Source organism: Temnothorax americanus, unplaced genomic scaffold, assembly GCF_048541705.1.
Source record: "Temnothorax americanus isolate GAGA-0224 unplaced genomic scaffold, ASM4854170v1 Scaffold21, whole genome shotgun sequence".
NCBI lineage: Eukaryota > Metazoa > Arthropoda > Insecta > Hymenoptera > Formicidae > Temnothorax > Temnothorax americanus.
In genome coordinates this window covers 524,035-538,678 of record NW_027509349.1, presented here as the reverse complement: position 1 = coordinate 538,678, position 14,644 = coordinate 524,035, and the positions used below count along the sequence as shown (strand labels likewise).

The 14,644-nt window shown below is 42.0% G+C and overlaps 1 protein-coding gene across 1 annotated transcript; it reads left to right on the top strand.

Annotated features, from left to right (window-relative positions):
• The first annotated feature begins 502 nt into the window (after positions 1–502).
• LOC143897764 (frizzled-4-like) lies at positions 503–11,099 on the top strand. The gene is made up of 6 exons (XM_077406651.1): positions 503–905; positions 7,988–8,201; positions 8,521–8,708; positions 8,798–9,082; positions 9,827–10,031; positions 10,153–11,099. Exons 1-6 carry the CDS (start codon positions 696–698, stop codon positions 10,713–10,715), a joined length of 1,665 nt encoding a protein of 554 aa, XP_077262777.1. The 5' UTR covers positions 503–695; the 3' UTR covers positions 10,716–11,099.
• The last annotated feature ends 3,545 nt before the right edge of the window (positions 11,100–14,644 follow it).

The following is a 14,644-nucleotide window of genomic DNA, read 5'->3' as shown; positions in this document are numbered from 1 at the left end:
AAAAATTTAAGGATCAGAGATAAATATTTTACAACATCGAAATAGGCCGAGGTATCATAGACCCAAAATTTCAAAGCTTATAAGATCAGTCAGCTGATCACGGTCCAAAGCCGTCTTAATTCCTCCCCGATGAGTTTCCCTCAAAAAACTAATCCCATCAAAAAACAAATTCCCTCTAACCGGTAAAAATTGAATGCCTAGGCCCGGGTCTCGCGATCTTGCGTTTCCAGGAAAAAATGACAAATTCATCGGCGAGACAGCACAACGTCCGGCGCTCTCTTTGTTCCTAATTACGCCTGGAGGATCGGTCCCATAATCCTCGGCGGTCGGGCCCGAGATGATAGGGCCCGCGGCCCGCCGCGACGCGACGGCGGCTGCGGCGGCAAAAAGTGAGAACTGGAGGGGGAAAGAACGCGCAGCCGAACGCCCGCGGAATTGCCCGATGATGTCCGATTGTCCGCAGCTGCATCGCGCTGATCGCGCGAGCACCGAGCACGTCAGTCGTCAGTCCGCGCTCCGCAACTCCGCGCAGTCGGTCGTCGACCATCGTCGCGAATGGGTGTACTTGTTAGGTTACCGCGTGTCGCGATCACGTGATCTCACGTCGCCGCGAGTGTGTACACGAATCACATATATGTATTATTACTTCCCATATTCGTACTTCCCAGCACTTGTACGCGGAAACAAAAATGTGAATGCCGTCGACGTTGAAAATGGTGCTGCGCATCCTGGTGCTCATCCTCACGGCGGTGCCCGCGCGAGGATGGGGCATCAACCACGCGCAGCCTGGGACCGGTGCGAAATGCGAACGGCTGAACGTATCCTTCTGCCGGGGATTGCGTTACAATCTGACGGCGATGCCGAACTTCATGGGCCACGAGGATCAGTGGCAGGCGGAACGAGGGGTAACTTTAAATAACTTTAATTTTTAATGCCAAGCTCTTTCTCTTTTACGCTTTACATCCGGAGGATTAGGAAAAACGTTCATCGCGTGAATGTTGAAAGATGTCCTTTGTAACGTCAAGAATGAGACTTGTTTTTTTATTTTATTTCATGTTATAAAGATATATCATACATTAAAATTATTTTCCTAGGGAAAAAAAAAAGGTTATTCAGGAGCTAGACATTCTAGAAAACTGACAATATAACATATTTCAAATAATATGTCCGATATAACGTAATCTAAGTAATAGTTGCTAATATTGCAGTAATCTCTAGGCTAAAAGTACAGTTACATTGATTTCTTGGTTGGAAGTTAATGGAAGCCAATAGAAAATGTAATTTTCCTAAGAATGCGCAATTTGCAATTTTATCAAACTAATACATAAATGTTCAACATTTATCATGTTTAGTATTTATTTGTAACGTTCATTTTCGAAACAAACGCATTTGAAACAAGAACCAACGCATTTTAAACGCGCTGCGCGGTCTTAATGGCCAATAATGGCTCTCAGGTGGGAGGCAGGTAGGAAAAAAAGTGGGAAAAAATTTTCATGGCAGCGTGCGTTAATAAGCGATCGAAGATCAAAGAACGCGCGACCGGCTCTCATTAGTAGCGATAAGGCGAATCAAAGTCGCTGAACCGCGACGTTACGGGAGGGAACGAGAGAAGATTGGGGGGGAGGGGGACGACGAGGGGAGAATACCGGTCTCTTTTTCTCCGAGCAGGATATATACGGTTCTCTCTCCACGGGAGACATAATTAGAAGCCGTTTTCTCGTCCGCGCCCCGCGCGGATTGCTATGAATCCCGCGATGGCGCGCGATATACTCTGACTTCCGGTCAAATTCCATTTCCGCGGAACGCCGCTGTTTAATTAGCGGCAAAATGATGGAACCCATTCGCGCGTAATCGTCGTCTCGAAGTGCTCGAGATCTTTTTATACCTTGCGAATTAATTTTGAACAAATTTATTTACGGTCAATTTATTTGCTAATCTGTTTCTTGTAATTCAAAAATATATAACGTGTGATATAGTAATATTTACTTATTAAAGCATTAAGACAAAAATAATCTGATTTCGGCAGGCATATTAATTATGGTCGTCGAGAACAGATTTGGGCGTCGATAAAAAAAAAAAAATTTTTTTTATCGACCTGCTTCTCCTCCCAGCAGACGACTCCTTCGTCTCGAACCATTGACCTGCGCTAATCCTTACCCCGTACCGGGTTCCGTTTTTTATTTCGTAATTATGATAGTCGAGATATTTAATATTTATTCGAGTACTCTCGACCGGTGTTTGAGCATTCAAATACCTCTAATCGGAGATCTTACATGCGAACTTATTAAAACTGTTCGAATGAAAAGCAATTGTTACATCCAGAAGTCTAACGGCGCATCTTTCTACGTCGGCGCGGGTGCGTATTTTCGACCAATAGTGGTCAGTATTTAGTATGAGAACGCACACCGTGTGTATGTAGGGCTGAAGCTGAAGAGACAGCGAAGGAGTCGCACTTACGCGCGGTTACTCGCACACGTGCGTGTATAATCGAGTGCGTTAATGTGGCCCGATGTGAAACCCGCTATCTCGCACAACGCGTTGAAAACGGGGGATTACAAATTGCAGTTTCGCATTCTACCAATCAAGCAACTTTAATCTTAAGTGCGCTCTGCTCCGATTGGTCCAAGTCCAATCTGGAACTCGCGATTACCCTCGATCTCCAATCCGATTGATCTACATTCAAATTTATCTCATTTTATCTAATTTTAAACAATTCACTTTTCCACAATTAATTGATCGGTTTAAATTACTTCACGCTCGCAAGGATCGAGGAGAATACTTAGATGAATCGCGTGTCGTGAGTCGTGAGGTATCCTTGGAAGCGCGGACGCGCACCGTACCATTAATGCACCCGCATTGTACATATACACGCCGCTACATGCACACATACACGATACACACGACGCGAGGAGTGAGAGGTATTTATAGCCGAGGGTTCACTCTCGCTCGCTCAGTTTTATTATCGTAATAACGTTAAGGCGGCATCCTTTGAAGCCGCCTGAAGCGAGATAGCCCTGACGAGCAAAACTGCGTATTTTTGTAGCGCAGCTGCGTTCCTCGCGCGCGCGCGCGCGCGCGCGCGCACGTGTGCGTGGACTATGGAGGCGTGTGCGTGCGTGTATGGGAAACATCGTCGGCGGATGCGGATTTGATATGCGCTTTTCACGCGATGGGCCGGAGCCGGAGGAATGACGATGACGTTGGATCGCGCGAAGGGAGCTCGGAGAAAAATCCTTATGCTTTTTTTTTTAATAATAGATTTAGCTATATGCGCCGTAGACTTGAAGTTGCGAAAATATTTGAATAATGGACAATACCCTTTGATAAATTAATAATAAATAATAAAAGGTATTGATCTTAGGCGGACCTTTTAACAGAATTTAGATCGGTTGGAAACTTGGGAGAGATGCTAAAAGAATTGAGAGAAAAAAAGATTCTCTTTAGCTTATATAAAAATATATTTGTTGTTTAATTTATTTTATTTTTCAATTCAAAATCTAAAGAGAAATTAGAAATTTGAGAAATTTCAAAACTTTAAAAATAGTACAATATTATTTTAATATTATTACAGATAAGATCCTTTTTCTTCGCCAGTGAGTAATAAAATGAACAAAATTCTTTACTTCGACCGCACCTTGTGCCTATTTAAATAAAGATTACCAGTTCGGTCGAAGTAAAGGATTTTGTTCATTTTAATATTATTGTAATTCAATTACATTGCAATATAAAGTGTATGTACGTGTCACGCTATAATGTAATTGACAACTGCCGAGGGATCAAGCGTGCGTTGTAAGAACTTTGCAGTTATTTTACCATTAATCTAACATACAATTACGCTCAATCACGATACTAATCTTATGTATAATTATCTACAATTGCCGTTGCGCGAGAGGCGCTTAAGTTACAATCCAGTTTGCATTATTTGTAATCGAACGCGGCTGTAACTTAATATAGATGCGACCTGGCGCAGCTGATGCGATTACACGCGATTGCGCTTTAATGCCTTTTACGACTTAATGCGGGCATAATGTAATACGTATGATTACACGCATCTTTATCAATTACTCGCGATTACGACCGATACGTACCTGCAATTTTTTCTTTTTTTTTTACAAAGGCGCGCGAATAAAAAATGACCGCTCGGACGAACCCATTCAAACACGCGAATCGAAATGCATGATAAACTATATGATAAACGTACATACCTCCGACTTGCCGCTATCATTCAAGATTATATTTTTAACTAAATATGTATATTGAATTTCATTCGCGATTAGTTAAATTATGGTTTCGTTAGATTACTGAGGAAGAGTTTTCTAGCTCTAACTCACGAGGGCTGAAATTCTCGGTAACGTTTATATCTACGCTTTATTCCTTCCGCTCACGATTGCCTTTCCTTCGTAGGATTTCTCTCGGATTATCGTCTGCGCGGAGCATGTCGGAGTTAATGTTTGTCTCATAAATGGTATTGACAAGTCTTCGAGATAAACCGCCGCGCCGCGCGGCTGGTCATCCTCTAGAGCATGCACGGAGCTCAAAGAGCGCCGCTATCATTCTCCGCTTCCATCCCACCGTTCACCTCGCCCTTCTTATCTTCTCTCTTTTTCTCTCTTTCTCCCCCCCCCCCGTTCTCCACCGCGTCGTCGACGAGTCCTATACTCTCGCGGGCTTGGTATCCGCCGGTGATGCCACGTTAAACGCACACGTGTGTTAAGTCGTCACGAGCGTATATATACACACTGGCGATCGTAAAAGAGCCGTTCCATGATTCTTCGAATCGTTATCTTGGAATCGCCGAAGCTCGTGGTGGCTCTTTCAAAAACTCCGTCCGCACATCTCTGTTCCTCGAGTGGGGTGTCAGAATCGTTTCGGCCAGTTATAAGTCGTATCGAGTTTCACACCCCGGTGAAGTTGACTCTGTTTTTCTAAAATTAAAAAGAAATTTTTGGACTTTGGACGTTCTCCAAATAATTTTGGAGTTAAGCGGCTTTAGAAAGAGCTCTATCGTTTAAAACGGTGAAAACGCCAGGAAATTTATTTCATTTAAAAGGCGTAGCTTTTTTAGAGTTCTAAAATTTTAGATAATTCTCTCCCTCTACAGTTTGACATAAATCCTTCGAAAAATTTTTTCCAAAATATCTCCAGAAATTAATTTCTCAAAATGACAGTCTCTTTCTAAAATAGCCTTTGAAACCACTTGGAAACTATATAGATCTCTTCGGCCATCATCCAGATCTCGATTTCTTTTTTTAATTTAAAAAAAGGGAAGTTATAACTTCACAGAAACTCAAGTTCTAGGAACCTGCAATTATTTACGATCGAAATGTGAATTTTTGATCGCAATTTTCACGTAACGTCTTCAGTCAGGCTTTATATGATATTTCGGGATCCAGGCAAGCAATCGCGAAATTGTCTATGATTCGAATCGGAAATCGACGAGATTCGAAATTCCCAAAACTCTAAAATCAGTGTGCGCGTAATCGTTCCTTCGAACCAGCCAATCAACATGTGGTCGGGACAATTACAGAGGGATTGGCTCTCGAACACGGGCGCGGGGGGGCGGGGGTTTCGCAGGCTGATGACTTCCCCAAGCTCGATGAATGATCCTAAGAAAGGCGCCACCGCCAATCACGTGCCGTCGTTCCCGGAAGGCGGCAAATTGCAGGGCATATGCTTGGTCATCTTCTTCGTTCTGCCTGGATATTCCGAAGATCCACGGTGAAAAATAGAAAAGATCGAAAATAGAAAAATCACTGCCTCAAAATTAAAAAAAAAATAAATATTCGGATAAACGTTTGAAAACAATCGAAGACGCCGAAAACACGCGATTCTCCAGTATCCAGGCTTAAAAAAACTTCACGAATCTGTTCTCTTCAAACGGCCGTACACGTTCTACATTTTCGAGTCCTCAAATTTTCTTATTTCAAAATCGTACGATTCATTAATAACGAGAGGTTTCACGTTTTCTACAGAGTTTGCACCTGCGGAAGCGACGGTAGTTTATTTTTCACGCGAATAATGGGCAGCGTAGAAAAACTTAATCTAGCCTCCGAAAGCGATCGCATTTGGATCGCACCCTCGCAAAAAGCATCCCTCCCCCCCCCCGCGGCCCCCGCTCACGAATTCGACATCGCGTCCCGACGATTTATGCGTCACGTCGCATAAATATACATGCTGCCTCACAAAGGGTCTCACAGCGACTCGATCAAGGCAGAGAACAGAACGAGCGAGCCGCGTAAGGACAAAAGCGGGGAAGGAAAAGGAGCGGACCGCAATAAGAAGTAAGTCGGTCCCGCGTCCACGTCCCGTCCGTCCGTCCGTCCGTCTGTCCGTCCATCCGTTTGTTCGTTTCTTCTATCCGCGAGTTGTCTGTCAAGTCGCTTCGGAAATGCTCCAAAGGGACTCGAGTATAAATACGGGAGCGGGCGAGAGATGGTGGAAGGGGTGGGATGCGCCTTTTCCTACTCCGTCTTTTTCTGGTCATTCCCGGAGAAGAAGAATGCGAAATAATGAACGAACCGGTCCGCTCAGATTTCTTCTTCGTCGGCGGCGTCGCCCCTCCCCCTTTCGCTCCTCCGGGCTCTCGAGATAACCGGAGAGGCGAGATCTGAGAGATTACCGAAAAGAATAACCGATTACGCCTATTGGGAGTAACGTAGTTTCGATTGTTTCGATTTTCAGTCCCCGAATATAAAAAAAAAATCGAGATTTATCGCGTCTCTATATCGTTCAAGTATGTTTACTCGCATGCAGGGAATATGGAGAAAGAAGCACTTTGATTGGTTGTAACTGCGAAAACCTCGACCGTCCTCCTTTCGTCAAAATCATGCTCATTTCATATCTCAATTACGAATACTCGAAAAAAGGTTTTTTTAATTTTATTATTTCGAATTTTTAGTTTCCAAGGTATTCAAAATATTAAAAATATTCAAGATACTCAAGATATTTAAATTATTTTCGCTCTTTTGTAACGAATGCGGATTTTAATAAAACTAAAATTAGTTAATTAGTTTCCTCACGTTTCGTTAATGATCCCATAGGGGAATTGAGATCATGACTTCTTTGCCATATCGATTACCAATGCACGTCCGTCGCGCGTGAGAAGTGAAAACGATCGCGCACGATCTCTGAACGGAAGGTCTCTCTCTCTCTCTCTCTCTCTCTCTCTCTCTCTCTCTCTCTCTCTCTCTCTCTCTCTCTCTCTCTCTCTCTCTCTCTCTCTCTCTCTCTCTCTCTCTCTCTCTCCCCCTCCCTCCCTCCCTCCCTCTCATCCTTCTCTTTTTTTCTTTCTCTCTCTTTCTTCTTGCTCTCAGCTGGTCTACCTTGATCGGTGAGAAGAGAACCCGGAGAAAGAGAGAGAGAGAGAGAGAGAGAGAGAGAGAGAGAGAGAGAGAGAGAGAGAGGAGCGCGATGCAGGGCGAGATGGAGGGCTCTGTCGTTACGGGTTACCACGTAATTTCATGAGGCTATAATTTGGGGAGCGCCGTGGAGGAGAAGAGCATCGGGCTCCGCTCGTAATGGGCGAATCTAGAGGGGGAGGGAAAAGGGCAGGAGGTAGAGAGGAGCACGGTCTCGGTGGGCCCTAGCGACGGCGCGAGGGGTCCATCGGGATTGAGCAGGCGGGAAGAATGGGCGGGATAATTACCCCTGATGCCCACCGCTCGTTATATTTCATGGAAGCGAGGCGTCTCCTCTCCGCCTGCTTAGGTGCATTACCCTCTCGCTCTCGCATCTCCGTCCGGGGGGGGAGGGGGCGAAAGAGCGTATTATAGAAGTTTACCTCAAATGTTAAAACGTCACGTAAAGGAAAATAGAATGCAATATGCCCGAGACCGGTCGTTCGCGTGTCCCTTTCGTCGGATATTTCGCCGTCTTAAATTAAGACAGGGGGACTGGTCGAGTCACACACGTTTCAGGAAGACAAGATTACGCGACGAAATTTACGCGCTTTCTCGTCATCTGGTTCTAATAGCACGTGTATTTGCAGCTGACGACCTTCATGCCACTGGTCCACTACAACTGTTCGAGACATCTCAGGCTCTTCTTGTGCGCCGTCTTCGCCCCGGTCTGCTCGGAACATGTGGCCATACCGGCCTGCAAGTCTCTCTGCCTTTCCGTAAGAAGAGACTGCGAGCCGGCCTTAACCAGCCTCACGCTACCGTGGCCGCACATGCTGGATTGCAATCGCTTCCTCGATCGCGGTAAGCACTCGCTCACCTTCGATATCAATCTTTTATTGTAATGTATGTATTTTCGATAAATTTATTATGTATGAAAGCAAAGAGTCATCATTTAAGCAAATTGCTCAAATTTTCTTAAATTTTGAACAGCAAAAACTAAAAAGAAAAAGTCTAAGATACATCTGCATTTTTAATTATTCGTATAAAAAGCACTTTTTCAAAAATATCGCTGAACAATTGGGAATCCTAACACATTTAAATCATACGATATTAAGTGTAATGTTTGACGATTGAACTATGTGTGTGTTAAAATAGCCTGAACTCTTTCTCTCTTTTGCAGGAAACACATTGTGCGTGCAGCCACCGGACGAAACGTTGGACGATACTAGTTCACCGATACTGCCAACCGTTCAGCAGCAGTGGCCGGCGATGCACGAACGACCGCCGCAAATCTCCACGCGAATACAACAGCAACAGCAACATCATCAATGTCCACCGCATTTTGTGCAAATACCCGATATGGAAATGGTTAGAATAAACGGAACGAGCGGAAGAAAGCCAAAATCATATTTATATATATATATTCTTTCTTAACATTTCTCGTGGTTTTGCTTCAGATTTCTTGCGCACCGCGTTGCGGTACCGACGCGTATTACCGCGCGGAAGACAAAAAATTCGCCGAGCGTTGGATGACCGGCTGGGCATGGCTGTGCTTCCTGTCGACGCTCTTCACCCTGCTGACCTTCTGGGTCGATCCGTCCAGATTTCGTTACCCCGAAAGGCCGATAGTCTTTCTGGCGCTCTGCTACAATCTCCTCTCCGTGGCTTACATCGTGCGTGGTGCGGTTGGCGCTGAAAATCTCAGCTGCGTCAGTCAGCTCGATGGACCGAGTTACGTTCCAGTAAGTAAACAGATTTCTTTCAGTAAATAATGAAATCTATACTTATATAGTTCATGTTGGTTGTTGGCTAAAAAAGACCTGACTAGAAGTCGAGAAACTAGTTTCAGTACGACGATTCAAATAAGAAAGACATTTGCGATATAGAGAAGAAATTAAATATATTCCCAGATAGTCAAATTTATTCAAAACAGGTTTTATTAGCAAAACCCGCAGAAATGTAACAAAATCTATTAGCAGACCCTGCTGGCAAATTGATTGCAGAAACTATTGAAATAATATTTCATAATATTTTATTATAAATAATATTTCATTCCAAATAATGTTTCTTTTCAAGTTATGAAATAGCAGATTTTGCTCGATTTGTATTCGCAACCTGCTGTCATGTCGGCAGACTTTGCTGACGGAATACGAACTTAATGTTGACGCAGCTGATGTCAATCTACTGCAATAATATTCTGCTCGAGATTCTGTTTGCTATTAGCACATCGCTAAGACTTTATCTGGAAGTTTATATTGGTCTCAATTTAAGTTGTTACGATATCTTTACTATGCTGTTATTTCCTTCTGTCTTGAATTTTTTCGCGTTTATTCATCTAACAAAGCGACGTAGACCAAAAATGTCCTTATAAATATTGTTACATTTTACTAAAATTATTTGTTTTGTTAAAAAAATCGACACTGAAAAAATAGTGGCGACTTCGCCCCGGTCTCCCCTGATATGTAATGTCGATTATTTATAAACAGGTGCGCGATGCTTTGAAGAGCGTTCCCTGTACAATTTGGTGGCTAATCAGGTACTATCTGGGACTAGCCAGCAACACGTGGTGGGCGGTGCTGTGCGGTTGCTGGCTGCTGAGCGCCAGAAACGAATGGAGCAGCGAAGCTCTTCACAACATCGCATCCTATCTTCATGCGGCCGCGTGGATTCTTCCAATATTTTTCACAGGAGGTAACTTATAAATAGATCTAAAATCTATTTAATTATATAATATCAACATTTAATTCGCTTTTTAATTGCGGCATTTTTTATTTGTATCTATACTTTCTTATCGATTTCTTTTAATTTACAGGAAGTCTGTTGTCGCGCAACGTGGTGGCAGACGAGCTGACCGGACTATGTCAGATCTCCGACGAGTCAGCGCTGTGGCTGGAAGTGCTGCCGCACGCCGTGCTGCTGTTGCTGGGCTGCGTGTTTGGTAGCGTTGCTGGGAGCGCGCTGGTACGCGTGCGAAGGGCTGTGCGCTGCGCCGGTCGCAGCGCGACGAAACTGGAGCGCCTGATGACGCGGCTGGGTATCTTCGCGCTATTGTACGCGTTGCCGGCGCTGGGTGGCCTCGCCTGCGTGCTGCACGAGGCCTCGGTGAGACCGCGATGGCGAAAGCTGGCGTTGCTGGCCGCGCTGGACTGCCGCTCGGCGCAGAATTGCGCTCCTGGCCCGGTATACCGTGCCGCCGGCCTCGAAGTTGCCCTTCTCAGGCTCTTTCTGTCTCTCGTGGTCGGCGTCACCTCAGGCATGTGGGTATGGTCTGGCAAGACCTGCCGCGCCTGGAGCAGACTCCTCGCCGCGCCCAGCAAACCCGCCAGGATACAAAGCCCTTTCCAGGGCTTCAAGCAGGACGACAACATCGCTTGACGATCTTAGACTTATTCTAACAATGCGATACTTAAAAGACGTTGAAATTAATTTTGCGGATGTGCTTTAAGTATTTTGAGATGTTTCCACGATATTGGGATATCTTTTTTGAAAGAGATTAATTAGAACGGTAGTGCATATTGTGATTTTTTTTATTTATCTATCGGATCATATTAATGCGCGGAGTAAATAAGTGCTACGAACGATTGCGCTTTGTATATATATGTTGTACATATTGTAAAAATAATGTATGTCTGCGCTTAGTGTGTATTTTAACCTTCGATTAATTAAAGTAGACTTATGGTGTCTTTAAACTCGAATTCTAATAACAGCGAAAGCGTATTTCGATGGATACAAGTTTTAATAAACACCAGTCATTATTTTTATGTATATTATTCTTATCTTCAAGCTAATTCAGCATTGTCTCATAACTAATCTAATTTTTAATATAAACATAATTTATCACCCTTTATTTCAATATTATATTTCCTCAAACTATATCGAAGTAACAAGAATATAATTTTACTTGAACCGACACAAACTAATTCTTACTACCATCTATACTATAAAATCTTTCTTGAACATCGTAAATTCTAAAATAATGGATATATATATATATATATATATATATATATATATATATATATACAGGGGGTTTGAAAAATTATATAAATCCAGTAGAAAAAATATATCCTTTTTCAAAGTTTATTTTTACACTTAAAATCTTACATAAAGTTTACATTAATCCAACAAGTAGTAATACAGATTAATTAATTATACTATTTATTAATATAAATTAATTAGATTGTATAATTACTCATTGTTTAACATTTTTTAAAGCAGCTCTGAAATAAAGTATTGCAGATTATTAGTTCCTATTCTCAAAATTTTATGTGTATTATATATATAATATCAACAAAATATAAATATATTCCCAAAGTTTGATTTAATTTTGTATTCCGCTGTAGTACATATGTATACATATATAAAATATGAATATATTTAAAAAGAGAGAATAACATTAAATTAATATGAAAAAATCACAAGTTTCACAAATTAAAACATTAACATCATCTAAAGAGATCAAAATTTATCTATTGCTCATTATATGATTATATAAATCCTACGATGCTGAAGACGCTAAAAATTAATTTATGATTAAAAATATTTAAATTTGTTAATCAATTCATTTAAATTATTAAGTAATTAATTTATTAATTCATCAAGTAAAAAATATTTAATCTATACATGCTTAGAATTGTATAATAGAAATCTTGTGCTGTTAACAATTAAAACCTCTTGATGATAAGGTTTAGATTTTGCTGAGTTAAGTTTAAATCCAATAATATTGAGAATTCAATTTCTTAATGACACACACACACACAAAGATAATTTCTATGATGTTAAGATCAAGGTACCAGAATTTTGTAATGATAAAAATTCAAAATGTTATTAAAACTCCACGTCTTACGATGTTGAAACTCCAATTCCTACAATATTGCGAAGTTTAGGTCCCACGATGCTAAGGTTCCAGGTTCCACGATGTCGAGGTTTCAGGTCCCGCTTTGCCGAGGTTCCAGATCCCACGATGCTGAGTTCCAGGTCCCACGATGCTGAGTTCCAGGTCCCGCGATGCCGAAGTTCCAAGTCCCGCGATGCCGAGGTTCCAGATCCCGCAATGTCGAGGTTCCAGGTTCCAGGTTCCAGGTTCCACAATGTCGAGGTTTCAAGTCCCGCGATGCCGAGATTTCAAGTCCCGCGATGCCCAGGTTCCAGGTCCCACGATGCCGAGACTCATCCAAATTCCACGATGTAAAATATTCCAACAATGTTGCAAAATTTTAGATTCTATAATGTCGAAGTTCTAGATCCCACGATGCCGAGGTACGATATCGAAGCTTCAGATCGTATGATGTCAAAGTTCCAAGTTCGACGATATCGATTACGAAATCTTCCAAAGCAGGTTGTACGATGTCATGAAGTTCTTTACAATGTCGAATTTCAGTTAAGTTTTGCAAATTCTATAAATGTTGAAGATTTAAATCTTTTAATGTTCAAAATTCATATCTTAAAAAGTTATAATTGAAAGTTTAAACTTGTTTTAAATTCCGTGAAGAACTCAGACTTTATAATACTGAAGATACCAATTCCATAATAATGCAAATTTAAATTCTGCGATAGTAAAAAAAGTTTCCGATATTAAAGTTTCGAATATCGATTTAGAATAAAATTCTATAATTATAGTAGCAAATTCAATATTTTGAGTTGGAAAATTAATGTCAATTTATGATTTATGATTTCAACAAAAGTTCATACAATGCTAAGATTCTCATGAATTCTATGTTCGAATATCATGATTCTATTCTGTAACAAAGCGATGGTTTCTTGTGACAACATATGTGATAAAATATTGAGATGATTTTCGTTTATGATTCACGACTTGATGAAATCGACCAATAACGATTATGATCTTCCATGATGAAGTCCTAAAATAATCTTTGGCAGCGACGAAATCTCGCGATAATCTTCCATGATAAAATCCTATAATAAGTCCTCTTGCGATGATCTGCGACGAAATCCCACGATAATCCTCTTCTACGACGAAGTCCCGCGATGATCCTCTTCTGCGACGAAGTCCCCCGATGATCCTCTTCTGCGACGAAGTCCCACGATAATCCTCTTCTGCGAAGGAGTCCCGCGATTATCCTTTTCTGCGGAGTCCTATGACAATTCTCTTTTGCGACGGAATTTTGTGATAATCTTCTTCTGCAACAGTCCCAATGATCCTCTTCTGCGACGGAGTCCCGCGATGATCCTCTTCTGCGACGAAAGCCCGCGATAATCCTCTTCTTCGACGAAGTTCCGTGATGATTCTATTCTACAATGAAGTCCCGCGATGATCCTCTCCTGCGACGGAATCCCGTAATTATCCTTTTCTGCAACGAAGTCTCACAATGATCCTCTTCTGCGACGATGTTCCACGATAATCCTCTTCTGCGATTAAGTCCCACGATGATCCCCTTTTTCGATGAAGTCCCGCAATGACATTTTGCAATAACTCTCTTCTGCAACGAAGTTCCGCGATGATTCTCTTCTGCGATGAAGGCCCATGATGATCCTCTTTTCCGACGAAGTCCCGTGATGATCCTCTTTTCCGACGAAGTCCCGTGATGATCCTCTTCTGCGATGAAGGTCCACGATGATCCTCTTTTCCGACAAAGTCCCGTGATGATCCTCTCTGCGATGAAGGTCCACAATGATCCTCTTTTTCGATGAAGTCCCGCGATGACATTTTGCAATAATCCTCTTCTCCGATGAAGTCCCGTGATGATCCTCTTCTGCGATAAAGTCCCACGATGATTTTCTTTTTCAACGAAGTCCCGCAATAAAATTTTGCAATAGTCCTCTTCTGCGACGAAGTTCCGCGATAATTCTCTTCTGTGATGAAAACCCACGATAATCCGACGATAATCTCTTTTCCGACGAAGTCCCGTGATGATCCTCTTCTGCGATGAAGTCCCACGATGATTCTCTTTTTCGATGAAGTCCCGCGATAAAATTTTGCCATAATTCTCTTCTACGATAAAGTTCCGCGATGATTCTCTTCTACGATAAAGGCCCACGATGATCCTCTTTTTCGACGAAGTCCCGCGATGATCCTCTTCTGCGATGAAATCCCACGATGATTTTTTTACGAGATTTACAATATTTTGTAAACAACGAAATTTTTTGATAATTTCATCTTATGATATAGTCCCGCGACTATTATTAATGAAATCCAATGTTGAGAACTCTTTCTTATGATGATTACATGACGTTCCTCTTCTACGATAGAGAGTCTCGCGATAGTATTTTTCACGTTTCTTTTTGCAACGAATGATTTTCTTTAGTAACAAAATTGCATAATTTTTTATACTGATTTCTGTAAG

What these genes read in the sequence shown, in the direction of transcription:
- LOC143897764 (XM_077406651.1), top strand. Translation starts at nt 696, where the DNA reads ATGCCGTCGACGTTGAAAATGGTGCTGCGCATCCTGGTGCTCATCCTC. An exon ending in CAATCGCTTCCTCGATCGCG is followed by an intron (nt 8,202 to 8,520) that starts GTAAGCACTCGC and finishes TCTCTTTTGCAG; the next exon opens with GAAACACATTGTGCGTGCAG. An exon ending in ATGGACCGAGTTACGTTCCA is followed by an intron (nt 9,083 to 9,826) that starts GTAAGTAAACAG and finishes ATTTATAAACAG; the next exon opens with GTGCGCGATGCTTTGAAGAG.